This window comes from Arvicanthis niloticus, chromosome 1, assembly GCF_011762505.2.
Source record: "Arvicanthis niloticus isolate mArvNil1 chromosome 1, mArvNil1.pat.X, whole genome shotgun sequence".
NCBI lineage: Eukaryota > Metazoa > Chordata > Mammalia > Rodentia > Muridae > Arvicanthis > Arvicanthis niloticus.
Genome location: NC_047658.1, coordinates 38,787,375 through 38,805,672, shown reverse-complemented (window position 1 = coordinate 38,805,672; position 18,298 = coordinate 38,787,375). Strand labels below are relative to the sequence as shown.

The 18,298-nt window shown below is 44.6% G+C and overlaps 1 protein-coding gene across 4 annotated transcripts in view; it reads left to right on the top strand.

Moving 5' to 3' along the window:
* Lrrk1 (leucine rich repeat kinase 1) overlaps positions 1-18,298 on the top strand; it is a 135,562-nt gene that overhangs the window by 65,581 nt on the left and 51,683 nt on the right. For all 4 annotated transcript variants that reach the window (XM_076935476.1, XM_076935471.1, XM_076935480.1 and 1 more), the window contains 3 exons: positions 15,163-15,389; positions 16,899-17,026; positions 17,123-17,286. In XM_076935476.1, coding sequence (XP_076791591.1) covers positions 15,163-15,389; positions 16,899-17,026; positions 17,123-17,286 — 519 coding nt within the window. The remainder of the gene's footprint in view (positions 1-15,162; positions 15,390-16,898; positions 17,027-17,122; positions 17,287-18,298) is intronic.

Sequence of the window (18,298 nt, the reverse complement as noted above, 5' to 3'; positions counted from 1 at the left end):
TACAATGCCCAGGGGTCTTAAGCGTTCCACTTTTGAACTATACCCTACACTGATGAATCCAAATCTTAGGGTCAGGGCCTGGTCTCAGGAGTTTTAGAAACTCCCCCAGGTGATTCCAGTGTGTTCCAGATGTTGACAGTCAGTGCTTTGGTTTCTTAGTATAATGTTGAAGCAGAGAGGGCCAGACATCTCTGATCTCATCTGCAAGATGTCTCCTGCCTCACACTCCAAGGCTAGCAGCAGGCTAATAAAAAGACAAATAAAAGACCACAGTGCATTTCCCTCTCCTGAGCAATTCAGCTCACATCAGTAGAGGAAATGAAATCACAGCACAGACCAATTCATTCCAGCTCTCTGGACTTCCGCAGATCAGGTATTATTTTTGTGATTCAACTGAATCTCAAAGACAAAGGCCCTGGAGTGCACTAGGTGCACTGGGCTGTCTTGTAATCTCAGACCTACAAGGGGACACCCCTTCTGTGCTGCCCCCAAAGAACAGATAAGGGTGTTAGCCCAGGAGGCCCAGGTAAGCTCAACACCTTTCCGAGTATCCTGTGGGACTGTTATTGTTGGTTGTTGTTTTGCTTTCAAATACTGAACTGCAAATGCTAGGTATTAAAAGAGCAGTTTGGCCACATGGGCAGTTCATGCCCTGCCTGAAAACACCCTTGGCTTTGTTGCCATTCACAGCAGTAACTCTCATGTGGTAGCCGTCACCAAGAAGGACACAGGTGATGCAGGGTACCTCCAGTGACATTTTTAGGGTGTGCCACCTTGTTTTGTGTGTGGATCCTGCCTCCCGCACTGGCTTGTGTGATTTGGGGTTTCTTTTGGGAAACAGGGTCTCACTGTATCCCAAGCTGTATCCCAAGCTCATCTTGAACTTGCAACTCAGTATCCTGAGTGCTAAGGTTGCACAGTGATCCTTAGGGGATTTTTTTTTCCTGGTATATTTGGGCAGGCTCTCGTATAACCCAGGCTGGCCTTGAGCTTGCTGCGTGTTGAGGATGGCCTTGAACTCCTTCCTCATCATCCCGTCTCTCCCTCCTAAGTGCTGAGATCGCAAGCATTCACTGCTATGCCCATCTGTAGTGGGCATGGTTTTAATGTCATTTCTGTCCCCCTCTGGAAGCTGAAGCTAACACAGGCAGAGCAGGCGCCGGTTCTGAGGCTGCCAGGGTCCACCTCTGCCAGCTGACTAGGAACTGCCAAGAAGCTCTTATTATCCACAGACAGCATCTGGCTCCTTGGACCTTGTTGAGTAAGGAAGGTCACAGAAGCCAAACACGTGATCAGATCTATTCAGACACACTTTTCAGACAACAGAAGTGAAGCTAAGTCAGACCTGGCAAAGCCATTTCCCTGATTCTTGGTATCTATCTTAAACTGCCAGATTCTTGCCAGATTCTTGCATACTGAGAGCCAAGTTCACAGTGGACAGCTGGACAGTGGTGTGCTCTATTGTTGTGAGGAAAAAAAAAAAAACCCAGGTTGCTTTAACACCTAGAATAGAGAAGTCAGAAACACCAGGAAAAGCTTAGCTGGTTTCTGGAGCCTTAGCTGTTCATCCTTGTGCAACATTGAGTGTCAGACCAGAGGGCTTGCTGGGCCATTTGCAGGATTGGACATCAACAGAGACTGAAATTTATTTTGACACGGCTCACTGGGGAGATCATTTCCTCTTTCAGATCTCTCAACTAAGTAAAGCTAGAGGGCCATTTAGATCTTGCCATTCACGTTCATCTTTGGGTTGGCCCTGGCTTGCATAGTGACCCACCAGCCTGTCTCCATGCTGGAGCTGAGCAGAAGGTTGTCTGTGCTGAAGCAGGTATTCACCTGTGTGATCTGGGTGAGTGTTTTTATTTTCTGACAGCAGAGGAAGGGCCTGAGGCATCTAGGGAGGCCTAGGTCTCTGCCTCTGGTGGCCTGTGAGAGGTGCCAATTGCCCCAGCTGGTTATACCTCCTGCTCATAGGCTGAAAGGTTTTCTTTTGTTTTGTTTTTTAAGGGATAGATAAGGCATTGGGGGGAGAACTGTCTTCCTAGGTAAGGCCTTGTACATGTTGCAAGGGATTTTCTTCAAGAACTATAAGTAATTGGATTGTAGAGAACACTCATATATTCTTTGTGGCCATCTTAGTTCCTTGAACCTGTGAGTGTCTAAAAGTTCGGTTTCCTGTGGCAGAGGCAGAAATTAGTTTCCCTGGATTTAAGTCTCAGGATTAGTGAGTCTCCAAAGGGGTAGAGACAGTGCTGTCAAGATCCTGGGTTCCACAGCCTGGCCTGTTCACCTCCTACTCATGTGAGTGGATGAGAAATCTATCTGCTGCCCTCAGAAGGTCACAAAGCAAAGTCAGGCATCTTCTGTCCATTTTGCTCTTGCTGGTCTTGTTGCATTATAGTGGTCCCTCATTACCAATGGCTCTGCTTCTCATGGTTTCAATTATGCAGTCAATTTTGGTCCAAAAATATTAAATGCAAAGTTCTAGATAAAACTATTCTTACGTCTTAAATTGTATGCCACTCTAGGTATCATGATGGAGTCTTAGACTTCCAATCCATCTCATTCCAACCCGGATGTGAAGCACCCCCTGTCCAGTGCCTCCATGCTGGAGTCTATACCTGACCAATAGTCGCGTAGCCACTGTCGCGGCTCCCAGATGGACTCTCAGGGTGTCCCAGAGCTGTGCTTAAATAGTCCTTATATTGCTTACAGTATCCCAAGCACCTAAAGAGGAAATGCTGGCCGTTCAGATACACACCAACACATTTTGAGAGAATGACGCCGTTCTCTTGACTTCAGTTGATAACTTTTTTGCTATCATTCTATTATTAGTTTTTGTTGTTGATCTCTTACTAAGTGCAACATACAAATTAAACTCATATAATTGGCACAGATATATAGGAAAGAGCATAGCACATTTAGGGCTTGGTATTAACCATCGTTCAAGCATCCCTGGGATCTCAGGACATCTCCCCATGGATGAGGCAGGATGGATGTGTTCCTCACAGGTATAATTTTCTCTAGTCTGCACAGACTGACTCTTCTCAGTAGATGTCCTGTCGAACATGATACAGTTGGAGCTGTCCTGCAGAGCAAGGCCTCTTGCAGAGTTTTCAATTCACGAATTGCAATCTCTTTTGGCCTAATAAATTGTTACAGATATATAGTTGTATAAAACAGGTATACAAACCAAACATCTACTGATAATAAATCATAAAGAATTTTATTTTAAAGACAATTATTTGACATATATATAATTTACCAGTTATCAGAGATTATGCAGAAAATCTGCATACCAATGGGGTAGTTGTGCATGCTTATTTTTACAGAAAAAATTAAATCTCAGCTGAAAATCTGATGCTACAGGACTTAGAGCATTGTCAGTATTGTTCAGAGGTGGCTGATGTTTTGACCATACACACACACACACCCCAGTGCCAAAACCACCACGTCACATAAATATGTAGTATGAGGTGGCAGAACTGTGATTAGAGCCATCTCAGAAAGTACTAGAAATTCTATCATAATCCCCAGATGAAGCTCATTGGATGATTTTTTTTTTAATGAAACTTGTCATCAAATCAAACTATAGTTTCTGCAATCAAACATTCTAGCACAATACAGTCTAAACGGATTCTTATTGTACTTACATGAGAAACGGTAGCTGGAAACTATTTGAAGTTTTTGCTCTCCTTAATTAAACCATTACATTTATATAAGAACAGAATATCTACATATATAGTAAAAGCACTGCATCTCTTAATACCATAGCCCAGGTCCAGGCTGCAGTGGTTTTGGAACCTGTGTTAGCATGCTGGCACAGTGTGAAGTACCTGTGCTGTGTACTTCCATCTGAGACTGCCATGAAGTCACATGACACCACAGCAGTGAGTTCTGCTGGAAACAGCTCAGGGTCAAGACACCATCGATCTGGAGCTATCGTTCAGTTATTGCAATTCATAAGCCTTTTTACCGTTGCTGAAGGTCCCCACATTCGGGCTCAAGGCCCCACATAGGCTAACAAGCTACAGTTTAAGAAGCTTGGATATAAAGCAGTAGTTGTGTTTGTTATTCATATTTAGTTAAGAGCAGAGAAAATGATTGATGAACCAGACATGCAGAAAACCGTTCCTTGATCTTACATGGAAACCTGGAAAACACAGAAGGGAAGGATGAGAGAGCAAGTCAGAAGCATCAGTAGTCTTGGGACTGTGGGGATGTGGTCCAGCAGCTTAGTTTAATCATAGTGCAAGCAGATTGCAGGCAAGCTAGAACTAAGCTTGAGACACTCATCAGAACTATCCACCTCATAAATATTAGAAGTACTCATCGATTATAAGAAGCATGGAGATGGTTGGTGTTTCTGAGTGTTAAAAGTGTACCTCCAAATATGAAGATATATAATCGGACACAATATGAATGCATTTAATTAGCAAAAATTATTTATAAGAAAGGGTATTTTTAAATGAACCTATTTTTAATGTACAGTAAAGCTGGTGAAAGTTGGACCTGAATTCCCACCTAATTGGGAGGCTGGGGGAGGAGAATTGAGCCCAGGAGTTCCAGAACAGCTAGACAACAGAGAGAGACATCATCTCAACAAAACACAGGAACAAAAAGCAAAGCGACAAAAAAAAAAAAAATTAAATCCAGAATAGGTCATCACTCTCTATGACGGATCACTTCTCATCAGTTGGGGTTGGCTTTAATCCAGACAGTGTCTGTGAGTCACCTCCCGTGGCTGGGACTCCACATTGCCTGGCTGTGCTTTCACCTCTGCAGTCACCTTGGTTACAGAGTCCACTAGACACAAACAAGAGAAACAGGGAGTGAATTCACACGTGAGCAGACCCAAGACAGCGAACCACCACAGGAGAACATACACGAACCTAGTAGCAAGTATGAAAAACCAATTTAAAGCAACTGAAAGCAAGGTCACCCACCTATTAAACATCTAGGGTTGACTCTTTGGATGACATTCCTGTTTGATGCCAACACCACAACCTCAACAGAAGCTTCCTGAAAGCAGGATCCCTGACCACCTTTGCTCACTCCATCTTTGCCATTCAATATAGATTCTGAATAGGATTAGTAGATGGTTGGATGGATGGATGGTTGGATGGGTGGATGGATGGATGGATGGATGGATGGATGGATGGATGGATGGGAGGATGGATGGATGGATGGATGGATGGATGGATGGATGGGAGGATGGATGGATGGATGGATGGATGGATGGATGGATGGATGGGAGGATGGATGGATGGATGGATGGATGGATGGATGGATGGATGGATGGGCAGATGGATGGATGGATGGATGGATGGATGGATGGATGGATAGATGGATGGATGGATCATTGGATGCATGTGTGGATGAATAGGTGGTTAGATGAATAGTTAGATGGGTGGGGGTAGGGGTGGTTTATGGACGGAAGGACAGATGGATATATGGGTGAATGATTGGACGGATAGGTGAATACTTGGCTGCATAAACAAATAGACTGTTGAATTTTTAAATTTCAAATAATGTCCCTTCTGTTTATGTGATATTGTAGCTTAAATGTACCTATGCAAAATATCCTGCTTTAAACTATCACATAAGTGTGGGGCAGAATTTTTGCTTTTACTTAAAAATTGAGGAGCCTTGGGGGGGTTGTCTCACAATAATAAGCTGTAGATCTTTGGTAACTACACACAGATTTTTTTTGTTTCTGGCCTTTTTTTCTTTCTCAACTGTTAGCAAAGCAGTGGTGGGTGATTTCTTATAAATTTCCTGTATTTTAAAAGAATAACTAAAATAGTATAAGTAAAAAAAAGAACATTATTGACTGGGGGGACCCTGTAACTTTTTAAAAACTTTAGGGGCTTAGTGTAGACTGTATCAGTCATACAAGAGGCCTGGGTTCTATCATCAGGGTGGAAAACAAGAGAGTTAATGAAGGCAGAGCCGGGCTTCCCCAAGAAGTGACTATTGTTCATCTGACTTAAGAAGTAACTGTGATCCCTGTCCTCTGTAACCAACTGGGGTTGGCAGGGTCTGAGTTAACACTGTACTGGTTTTCTGGAGAGACATTAATCGGCCCTAGGACTAAAATATTTGAGTTTGGTTTAATTGCAGTCTATTTTTAAAGATGTTATGGCAGTTTTTACATCCATGAACACACATGCAATTGACCTGGAATTTTAATGGCTCTTAGAGAATTCCTGGTTCTGACTCATAAAATAAAGTGAGCAGCTGTAGCAAGGATTCATTTACACAACATGGGGACTGTTTGTTCTTTAAACTTTTTACTTGAGAACAATTTATATTGAATTAGGAACTTGTGGGAATGGTTCTTTAATTATTTCCCTTGGATGCATCATTTCCCACTTACTTTTATTGTGTCACGTTGGGCAATTTTTCTTTTGATAAATAAGTCTTGTATTTTCAGTGCAGTCAGGGGCTTGTTAGCTGTAGCTAACAATAAAATCTCCCATATTTTAGACAATGATTTTTACACCAGCTTTTTAACTGCCATATTTACTCCTTGGTTATTAAATACTGTGTTAGTTTCTTTTTAAATATCTTTTATTCATCTTTAACAATTTCATGCACATATATTTATGCACCCTGACTCCTCCACCTCCCCTGAGCCTCCCCCCACTATAACCCACTGAACCCTTGATCTTGTTGACCTGGTCTCGTATGGGAAGCCATAGCATTAGTGAGGTCATGGATGCAAATGCAGAGTCGTATCCAAAAGACGGCATGTCATAGCATCTGTCTCCACCCCTACCTTACCTTCTGCCTCTTTCACTATACGCCCTAAACTTCTGGAGAGGGATGGTATAGGTGTTCCATTTAGGGCTAAGCATTTGATACCCCATACCCTCAGAACTTTTGCCAGCTGCCCACTGCAGGAAAAGGCATCTCTGGCCAAGGCCAAGAGTAACGATGACCTATGGTGTAACCCTAAATGTTTGGAAGGCAGTTCCACGGGGGCAAACCAGCAATAGAGGATCCTATGATGTCCCCAGCCATGAGCTTTTGAGCATGTTTGAGGAGCTAACTTCTTCCTCACCTGACTCCACCTGGAGCCAGACTCCCACCAGAAAGTGAGCATGTCTAATTTTAAGCTCATCAATGATGATTAATTTCATTGGTTTTTGAGAGATGCTTACCTTGACCTTCTTGGTCACACTCTCACTTTCCCTTCATCTCTGTTTTTCATGCTAGCCTGCCTGACTTTGCTTTTCCCTCTGTGCTGAGGGAACACAGGGCACTATGGTGTTGCCTTATCCCCCCTCTTATAACGGATCAGAGCTGTGTGATCTGGAATCATTGAGAGGCTTTTGTTGTCCTAAGTTTCTATACTGTTGCTGTGTGTTGGTTTTTTTCTTCTCCTCTCCTCACCCTGCATTATTTAAAGGGGAGTTGTTTCAATGTCCAAATAATTGGACACTGTTTAATCCTCATAGGTGATCATAGGTGTGAGCTATGTAGTCGGGAAAGGCACGAGTTACGTTGCAAGAGTGCTTTTCCAAGTTTCTTTCCCTTCATATCTCCAGGTTTAACCAGTTGATGAGAAGGTTCCTGTGTGAAATAGAACTTATTCTCTGGCGTCTGCCCTTTGGTAGCCTCCTGCAATTCCATGACATATAGCTTTGTAAATCCCCCGATGGTTCTTTGCATAGTTCATCTTTCATGGTCTACTATCATTTTTACCTACACTTCCATCGATTTTTCTGTTATCTCTTTTGCCTTGTGTCAGGACATAAAGATTTAACTTCATTGTAATTTTTATGGTGATAATTTGTCTTTTATCACACCACCTGTCTTAGGTGTCTTTGGATGGCTCTCGGTTTTTCCGTAGCCTTGTAAGGACGCAGGTGTGGTAGAGAATATTGAATGCTGGGCATACAAACTACAGTCCTGAGTCTGTTATAGGACTAGGTCACTCCCAGAGTTCTTTCTGTGCAGATTGTAGCAGCTTTGCAGGGATGCTATAAATGGTCGGTTGAAAGTACTTTGCGGGCACTGCAAGGAACTCATGAGAAGTGCTGTCATTGGATGGTAGCTCAACCTCTGGACTGTTCACCTACACGCAGGTCTGAATTCTGCTTGTATTAGTCAGGGCTCCTCTGATAGCACAGCCAGTGAAATAAATGGGTAAATAACATAGATGAAAAATGAATGGATATGTAGAGAAATTTTAATCCAGCAACATGGCTGCTCTGACAAGGGATCACATCCAAAGATTTGGGTCTGAGATTCAACTGGATTGCAGACATAAGGCACACATTTAATCCCTCTGACTGGAATATAGACATGACCTGAGTACTCACCTTTAAGGTAAAATTGTTTGTAGAAGGAAACAGCCATGTTTGAAAGTGATAGCTAATTGAAGGGCAGACAAAGTGATGAATCAGAGAAAGATTTGACAGAAGAGTCAGAGATAGGATGCGTCCAACTCTCACAAGAACAACACAGGAAAGAAAAGCAGGAAAAGAGAGTCAGTCAGCTGGATTTCAGTTCAGTGAGTGCAGAGCAGTGGAGTTGAGTTTGTTCCTGAGTTAACCAGTTCAACGCAGGTGAGCAGGGGCAGTTGAAGCCAGAGAATAAGAAGGAGCCAGAAGAGTAGAACAAATTGCCAGAGTTAGTTTGAGGCAAGCAGAGCAATTCAATGAGAAGGTGAGAGAAAGCAGATCAAATCAATCAGCTTAGAGAGGGGTTTGAGCCAGGATTGCTGTGTTAAACCAGCCAGCCAGAGTTTAGAAAGAACTAGAAAGGGTGAGCTTAGTCAGCACTAAGCCTCTGAGACATCTGGTGAATAAAAGTTATTTTACAGGCTAGATGGATATAGATGATAGATAGATGATAGATAGATAGATAGATAGATAGATAGATAGATAGATAGATAGATTAATTAATTAATTAATGGATAGATGGATGGATAGATGGACAGACATGTGATTGATTGATTGATTGATTGATTGATTGACTGACTGACTGATTGAGGAGATGAAACTTACTAGGGGAGTTGGTTTGTGTAACTGTAGAGACTTAACAGCCCCTTGATTCTTTGAGATGGAGGCCATGGATGCTAATAACATGTCTAGTGGTAGACTAATGGGAAGGCCTGAGAACCTAGAGGACCATTATTGTAAAGCCTCCAAGGTGATTTTCTTTTGTCAATGAGGACAAGGGGAATGTCTCAGACAGAAGAAAACAAAGAAAATGACTTCAGCTGTTCAGTTCTGTCTCAGTCCCTGGCTGAAGGAATGGCACCTGCCCATGTTGAGGGCAGATACTCCACATCCACTGATATCCTTTAGATCCTCATAGACACAACCAGGCATGTCCTACCAGGTTTCTGGGGATTCCTTCATAGAGTCCAGGCCTAGAATTAACATCCACATACCTTACAAGAACAGATAACTGGAGTAGAATTTTTAAATACACCATTAAACTTGGATTTGAAAGTTATTTTTGTATTTAACACTTTTCAATCATCTGGTTTCTGTGGTAATGTTTATTCTACTTTATATGATTGGCAGCTAAGCAATATTAAGTCTGACACTCACAATATATTTTAGCAGACATGTTTCATTGGAACTGATATCATTTTTTTCTTTCATTCAGTCATTGAATTAACTGAGTAACCCCTTTCAAGATTAGGAAAATCCCCTCCTTTCTCTCTTGATCTCTCCTTTCCCTGCTTTCTGAAATAGATATTCTCAAGTCCTTCTTGGGCTTCCTTGTACACCACCAGTCTTCTCTGACTGGGTGGCTAATTTTAGGTCACCTCATTTCCCACTGATCTTGCTTTCTCATCTACTCTCTTGGAAGGTGCCCTTTGGTTTTTAAGAATCCATTTCTTTCTTTTGATTTCCACAAAGGTGTTATCTATGGTCTTTTATTGGTCTTTTATTCTGTGTGTGCATGTGTATGCATTCCTACATGCACATGTGCGTGCATGTGTGTGTGAGAGTTCAGTATGCACGCACACACACACACCACAGCATATGTGAAAGTTAAAGGATTGGTTCTCTCTTCCTATCATGTGTGTCATATGGATGGAACCTAACTGTTGGTGTCTGTTAATGGAATGACCTGGACTCTCTGTTTTGACTCCTTCTCATTAGTTAGCTTCCTTTTACTGTATCAGAATACCCAAGAGAAGTCAAGTAATATGGAAGGAAGCTTTCTTTATCTCAAGGTTTCAGAGGTTTCAGGCCATGATCAGTTGGCCTCACCACCTTGGGCCTGTTGCTTGGCACCAGGGTGAGAATATGCAGCAAGGGGCCCATTTGATTCCTGGCTGGGAATTGAAAGAAAGAGACCAGAAGAGAAGAGACTGAGTCCAGATATTTTCCTTTAAGGGTGTGCCCCTGAGGACCAGAAGACTTCCCACCAAGTCCCACTTTCTCCTTCTGGAGCCTTCCCCAGTAACACACTGGAGACAAGGCCTTTACCACTAGACTGCAAGGCTGTTCCAGATCTGAACCACATAACCTTCTGGCTTTGCCTGACTGATTAGAATCCTGTGATGGTTTTTTCTAGCCTCTGATTGCCACTTGGAAAAGAAGCTAGAACTTTTTGAGATTAAAAAGTTTGAGATTAAAAGAGTTACACACCAAGAAAACAGATGGAGAAACAAACAAAAAAAAAAAAAACAGAGATATTGGGAAATAGACAAAATAACTTGAGAGAGTAGCTAGAGAGCAGACAGTACTCCATCTTTAATTCTATACAATACTGCAAAAATAAAACCCTCTGGAAGATTCATTTGTTCATTCCTCCTGATGAAGAATGGACTAGATATCGTTAGCAAGAGTAGGCACCTATCTAGGTAGACATAGTTGCAAAAACCCCACATTTCTATAAAAATTAGCACACATATGACTGAGAGTATGGCATGCTAAACTCAAAGTCCTGTGACAATTCAAACTAATTCTAAGCAGGGACAGCAGCATAGGTAGCTTTAGATGAACATAGATGTTCCTCTCACCACTCGGAAGCCCCAAATTGAAGAGAAGCCAGCTTCAGACATAATCTGAGAACATCTGCTGAACAAAGAAAGTTTGGGGGTTGCCGTGGGTCAAGGGCCAACATACAACTCTAGAGTATTCTGTGTGTTTCTCCATTTTAACACGTGTGTCATAACTGAACAAACATCTGTTGACTGCCTCTCTCAGTGTGTTGTGTCCCACTGCACTGAACAGTGGTCTGTCCCATCAAGGGGTTTATAGTCTGTAGGGGTGATGGTTCTGACTTAACTGTGAGCCCAGTAGACAGAACTGACATGAAGAGTAGATTGGGAATCAGGGAGGCAGATCTATGAATTCTGACCTGAGGGTGAGCAGAGTCCTGATAAGAAACAAGGGCTCCACTCTACCAGGCTCACCACCTGACCCACGGCTTGGGACCCTACCAGGCCAGTCTCTGAGCCAATGATCCTTTTCCATGTCTCTTTTGGACCTGTTCTTTAGCCACTCTCAATGGAGTTTTAAAGCTAAGCTAAAGCCATTGGAGAATCCAAAGGAGATTCAAATCTCCTTTGAATATTTTTTTTCCTTTAGCCAATAGAGTTACAGTGACATAAGAATAAAAGTCAAGTTCAGCCAGGTGAGAGAAGGTGGCTCAGTAGGTGAAGGTGCTCACCTCTGAGCCTGAAACCTTGAGTTCCATCCTTAGGGCCCACATGGCAGAAGGAGAGAACTAATCCCTTCAAGTTGTCCTCTGATCTCCATGTGTGTGCTGTGGTGTGCATGTTCACACAGATGTACACAAACACACACAAAATAAATAAAATATAGTGAAAAATATTTGGGGGTGGAGGAAGGTGATACCTATGTGGCCAATGGCTTCTAGAATATGCAAGACAGACAATATGTCTGGATTGCAGCCTTCATCCCCAGACCAGAAGAGCTTTCTCTACAACACTGTCTGCCCATGGCCCAACATACATACACAACCCTTTTAGTTCTTTATAAAAATAAGCTTTTAATCTTACTGTTACTAACGTGTACCCGTCTGTCATCTGTCTGTACAAAGGTGTGTGTGTGTGCGTGCGCGATGGCGTGTGTATGGAATGTTTGTGTGATGTATGTATGAAAATCTGAAGACAACTTTGGGGGAGCCATTTGATTCCTGGCTGAGAATTGTAAAAAGGAGAGGAGAGCTTGTGTCCCAGTGTGGCCAGAATACTTCCTGCTGAGAGGCCTAGCAGTTGTCTCTTTCCACCTTAAACGTGGATTCTGGGAATCAAACTCCGGTCCACAGACTTGGACGGTAAACACTTTTCCCCACTGACCACCTCCCCAGCTTCCCACCTCCCCAGCCTCCCACCTGACATCTTCACAACCCAAGTCCCAACCATCACCTCGGGGAAACAGCTCTCCATGCCATCCTTTTCTGCCTCCAGGCGTGGGCGGTGCTTCCTGTGTGCTTCCTCTCATTTGGCAGCATTTAAAAGGCTTAGAGACAAACACCGGGACAGTTTCCATCTGTGTTCGGCCAGTTCCTGAGGCCTGATGGCTGAGCTGTTGAGCAGTCGGTGCCAGCTGCCTTTGATCTTTCGGTTCAGCCCTCTGGGACAGGGTTATGCAATGCCTGGCTGTGCTCCCTCGGAGCCTGGTTTGTGGTAATTTTGCCTAGACTAACACAAACAAGCAACAGAGCACTGCAGGCTCACTGAACCTGTTCCTGTCAAGTGCGTAGCTATCAATGCCATCTGGTGTTCTTTATCTACTCTTTCTGGCACCCTGTGAACACTTAGGTGCTCTAGGTACCCTACCCGGTGCATGGAAAATAATAAAACGTGTCAGCCCAAATTTCCAATGTAACTGAAGACCAGGTGGAAAGCTTCCATGTTTGTCTACGGTATGCCCCATCCTGCCTGCGTGCATCGTGCCGCGTGTTCCTCTGTCTCCCAAGTATGTCATTGTGTCTTCAGACTTCAGCCACTTCTCTCTGGGCATAAATTGATCAGATTTAAGTTTCGAAGAAACGTGTGGTGGAGGGCCCTAGAAAGAGCTTTAAGAACTGGCAGTACCAATGGCATTCCCCCGTCCTTTGGGTCTAGTGAGATTAGTGGTACACACCACAGTCCTCTATGTGGCTGGTTTTCTTCTACTAGAAGGATCACTGTGAAAGAAGCCTCTGCATCTGCTCCTGCCTCCGAGCTCCTGCCCTGCCTGAGTTCCTGTCTTGACTTCCTTATATGAACAGGGACGCAGAAGTGTAGACTAAATAAACCCTTTCTCCCCAAGGCACTTTGGTCATGGTGTTTTATCACAGCAATAGAGACTCTAACTAGGACATGTGCCATGATATAACATTCAGAAATGGTTCAGTAAAGAGTGAAGAATTTTGGTTTTATTTTTGAACGTTTTATTATGTGTATGGGGGTGCAGATAATGGGCACAGGTGCCCTCAGAGCCAGAAACATAGGATCCCCTCGAAGCTGGAGTTACAGGCAACTGTGCGCCACCCAACATGAGTATTGGGAGCCACCCTCAGCAAGTGCTTGACCAGAGAGCCATCTCCTCACCCCCGGAGTAGATGATTTTGTGTTTGGAAAGAACTGGGAGACAGCCATGGTGGTGATGCTTTGACAGCAGGTGACTCTAGGTCTGTGGGGTCCATTGGGTCCTCGTTCAACTCTTGGCAAACTTTAGATTTTTCTAGATTTAAAAGTTTATATTAAGTGAGGAAAGACAGTCATTAAAAGGGAAAAAGGCTGCCAGGGAAACTGAGTGACTTATCTAACACAATTGACAGAAGCTAAGGTTTCTCTCTCTGGATCTTAGCTGTTCATCCTTCTTCATCTAAAAGACCTGAAGACAGGGAGAAAGGCTGGAGATCATTCTGTTGGAAGGGCCGTCAGGGCACACACAGCCTTTCCAGTATTTGACTACAGTAGCTAAAAACAATGTGTACAGCACCACCTTGTGGCCAGATATGATCACTTCTCAGCCGCTGCCAATTGCAAAGGTGAACTTAGCCGGCATTACTGGTACCTTTTCCCCAGTTCCCCCAGTTCTTACATGTTCCCATTTATGAAACATTAATTTTTGTCTATATTTCTGGCCCTGTGATTTTCAAGTATTTTCAGCTGTTTTAGATATACAAGCCAAAAAACATATTTTTTTCTCCCCAGAAACCCAATTGAGTCTCAGACTCTTTGATAACCCTGAGGACAGAGGAAAGCCTTGGTCTTATTTATTTAACCGGGACCAATTTGCTGCCTGACAATAGGATTTCTGACTTCCTCTTTTGAAAAGAGATAAGGAGCATGTTCTGGGCATGCCCTAGCAAGAGATTGGGCTGTTGTTTGCATGTGGCAGACACTCAGGGCACAGAGTGGTAGATACGTCTCAGAACAGGACCGAGGGAAGGTTTTACTGCATCTTCATTGGAGGTTATTGTCCATGGAAATTGGAGACATGGCTGGAAGTAGGGATTCCTGTGTATCTCTGCAAAGGCCTTACTTAGCTTTCTCAGGTTGACCTGAAACTGGAAGCAGGGCCAAAAATTAGGGAAGCTGTCTGTTACTAATATAGTCCTGGGCCAACTGTTGCAGAGGAAATTGGTGAGCTCGTTAGGCTGTTCCAGAGATAACAATGGTTATCTTGCTTTCTGGGCTATTTGCTAAGGGGGTGGGTTTCTTGCTGTGAGTTGTGGGCCAGAGTTCTGGATCTCCATTTGGTGGTGTCCAAAGTGTGTCCTGGCACAGCGCAAGGTGGCTGCAGACAGTGGCCACCTAGACCACACAAAGTGAGTCAAGAACAGAGACCTCAGAGCCACGTATGGGACTCAGACTTCTCCCTGCCTGAGAAGAGGATGTCCAAGCTTCAGGGGGCCTCCTTAGGACCCATTGCTGCTTCACTGCACCCCAGTGTGCAACTCTCAAGGGTTGGCTCTGGTCCCACCAATACCCTCTGGAGGTGACTCGGGGACATGAGCAGATGATTTGTACAGAGCACACTCACTACCTCCCTGTGCCAGCTACCACGGTGGCAGCTGTGGAGGCTAGGTAGACATGGTCCCAGCATCTCAGGACAGGGCTCCAGCTAAAGTGGGTACACGGCCTCACTTGAACCTTTTACTCCAGGCCCACCTTGGGCCTGGACTTACCAAACTTACGTGCTGTCCCTTGCTGTCCAACCGCAGGCACTTCGTGTGAAATGGTCCCATCTCAGGTTGCCCTGGGTGGACCTGGACTGGCTCTTAGATATCTCCTGCCAGATCACAGAGCTTGACCTCTCTGCCAACTGCCTGCCTTCACTCCCCTCAATCATCCCATGGGGACTCATCAATCTGAAGAAGCTGAACCTCTCAAACAACCACCTGGGGGAGCTGCCCTGCGTGCAGTCATCCGACGAAATCATCTGCTCCAGGTGGGCCCAGGAGTGTGGACAAGGCCCTCTGTGCCCACCCGTCAGAGGGTCCTTGGTTGAATTTTATGTTTTGGAAAACTAGCTTGTGGCGGTAGCAAGCAGGACGCTCACTCTTACACGAGCTCACAAGAGCATGGCCATCAAGATCTCTGACCTCTTAGGAGCCAGAGAAGTCTGAACAGATGGTCTGGGCTAAGATTATCCATAGCCACACAGAGCTGTTTGCTCAAAGTACCCAACTGGATCCTGCTCAGAATTAAAGGACAGTGGTTAGAAGCTTCCTGGGTTGGTAGGAGGGTTTACCCCACCAGAAAAAGGCTGAGGAAAGGCTCAACTATGAGAATGTGGTGGCACATGAACACAGGTTACTGCCTGTCTTTCCTAGAGCCCTGAGCCCTGAGCCCTGAGCCCTGAGCCCTGAGCCCTGAGCCCTGAGCCCTGAGCCCTGAGCCCTGAGCCCTGAGCCCTGAGCCCTGAGCCCTGAGGTGGCCCGGGAAAGGGAAAAACATCTGTCAATTACTTTTCTCATTGTTGACTAAATACCCTAATGAGTTAAAGAAGGAAAGGTTTATTCTGACTCACAGCTGGAAGGAGACAATTTAATGTGATGAGAAAGGCATGGCTGAAGGGTCAGGGGTAGCTGGTCATGCTGCATCTCCAATCGGGAAGTAGAGAGAGATGACTGCTTCTTGGTACTCAGCCTAGGACCCCCAACCCATGGGATGGTGCCACACATGTTCAGTGCCTTCCCATCCCGATTTACCTGATCTGAATGGTCCCTCGCAGACAGGCACAGAAGTGTTTGACAATCATGATGAGCCATCAGAGGACTGTACTTGGATTTTTTTTAAGGATCTGTAGCTACCAGGCTTCATTGCAGAAAGGACTTGAGGTCACTGCCACAGCTAAGACTCAGGCTGGCAAGATTACCCAGTGGACAGTGATGCTTGCTGTCAAGCCTGATGTTCTGGAACCTACATACTGGCAAGAAAAGAGCTGATTCCTGAAAGTGGTGCTCTGACCTTCAAGGGGGTGCCAGGGCACACTGGTATAAGTTGTAAAAGAAACTGGGCATTTAAATATTGTAAGAGACAAGAATGTTGGCAAGGGCTTGAAGTTAGTCCTTGAATCTCATAAATGAGATTTACAAACTGAAAAATGTAAAGAACAAAGTCCATCTGCACAGGCTCCTTAACCTGGGTCAAATGGGCGGATTTGCAAGCCCTAAAAGATTGCAGTCCTGCTCCGTGGCCTCTTGGCAGTTCCAGTGCACTGCTTGTTTTGCACAGGCAAAGATTTTAATCCCTGGATGTTCAGAAGAACCAGGACCCACCAAAGTCAGATTCCATTGTGGTAATGGTTAAACAAATGAGCAAAAAGTCCTCATAATGATCCCGCTTATTTTTCAAACTGTGTGTACAGAGAGGATGCACACGCCTTGTCTAGCGAGAGATGGTTACATACTGCTGTTGCTCTTCTGGTCCCTGACTCCCTTCTCTCTGGCCCCAGGTTACTTGAAATTGACATCTCCAGCAACAAACTGTCCCACCTCCCTCCCGGATTCTTGCACCTCTCAAAACTTCAAAAGCTGACTGCTTCCAAAAACTATCTGGAGCGGTTGTTTGAAGAAGAAAATGGTACGAATCTCCATCAATGACCCCGTGTCACTAACCACTTTCTTGATGGTTGGGGCTGCAATACGTTTGACCATGCACACTCTTTTTGCCCCATAGCCACTAACTGGATCGGCCTGCGGAAGCTACAGGAACTCGATCTAGCTGACAATAGGCTGACGGAGCTCCCTGTCCAATTTATGCACTCCTTCAAGTCTCTGACCTATCTGAATGTCTCCAGGAACAACCTCAAGACCTTTCCGGATCCCTGGTCTTGCCCTTTGGTTTGTATCATGAAAGCCACAGTCCAGTTTGTACCCGCTCTCTACATTCTCAGTCACCTCCTGCTCCTCTACATTGTAGCTGTGTAGAGAGGCCCACAGTCTCAGTCACAGCCTCAGTCATGCGGTCTGCAACAGTAACACTTATAAGCCAGGCCTGCCTGGCTGGGGATTAAGGGACACACAGTAGCTGCCACAAAGTTTTGTGAAGCACTCTGATACAGGATGACACAGGGATGGAAAGGTAGCTCACTTTGGTAAAGTGCCTGCCACATAAGCATGAGTCTGATCCCCCAAAATACACACACACGCACACACACATACACACAAACATACACACACACATATACACACATACACACATACACACACACACATACATACACACAAACATATACACACTCACACACACATATACACACATATATACACACATACACACACACAAGCTAAGTGTGGATCTGGAGAGATGGCTACATGGGTAAAGTACTTGCGATGCAAACATAAGGACCTGCGTTTAGGTCCCCAGCCCCCATTTAAATGCTATACAAATACGGTGGCCCAAATGTAAGCCCAGCACCCAAGACGCAAAGGCAGGATTCCTAGGGCAAGCCAGCTAGCTAGACCAACCACATTTACGAGCTCTGAGTTCAAGTGAGAGATCTGGTCTCAGTGAATGAGGTGGAAAGCAACAGAGGGAGACCTACCATCAACCCCTGGCCTCCATATGCACACATGTGAGCATACATACATACATACATACATACATGTTACACACTTTTTTAAAAAGCTAGTAATGGGAACACTTGCCTGTAATCCCAGCATTGAGAGGCAGGGATAGGAGAATCCCTTGTTGGCTGGTCAGCCAGTCTAGACAATTAATGAGCTCCAGCTTCCCTGAGAAACCCTGTCCAACAAAAAAGACGGTGGGGAGCTATTGAAAAGACACCCAACATTACCCCTTAGTCTCCACATGTACACGTATACACACATGCAAACTCAGATAGACGCATGC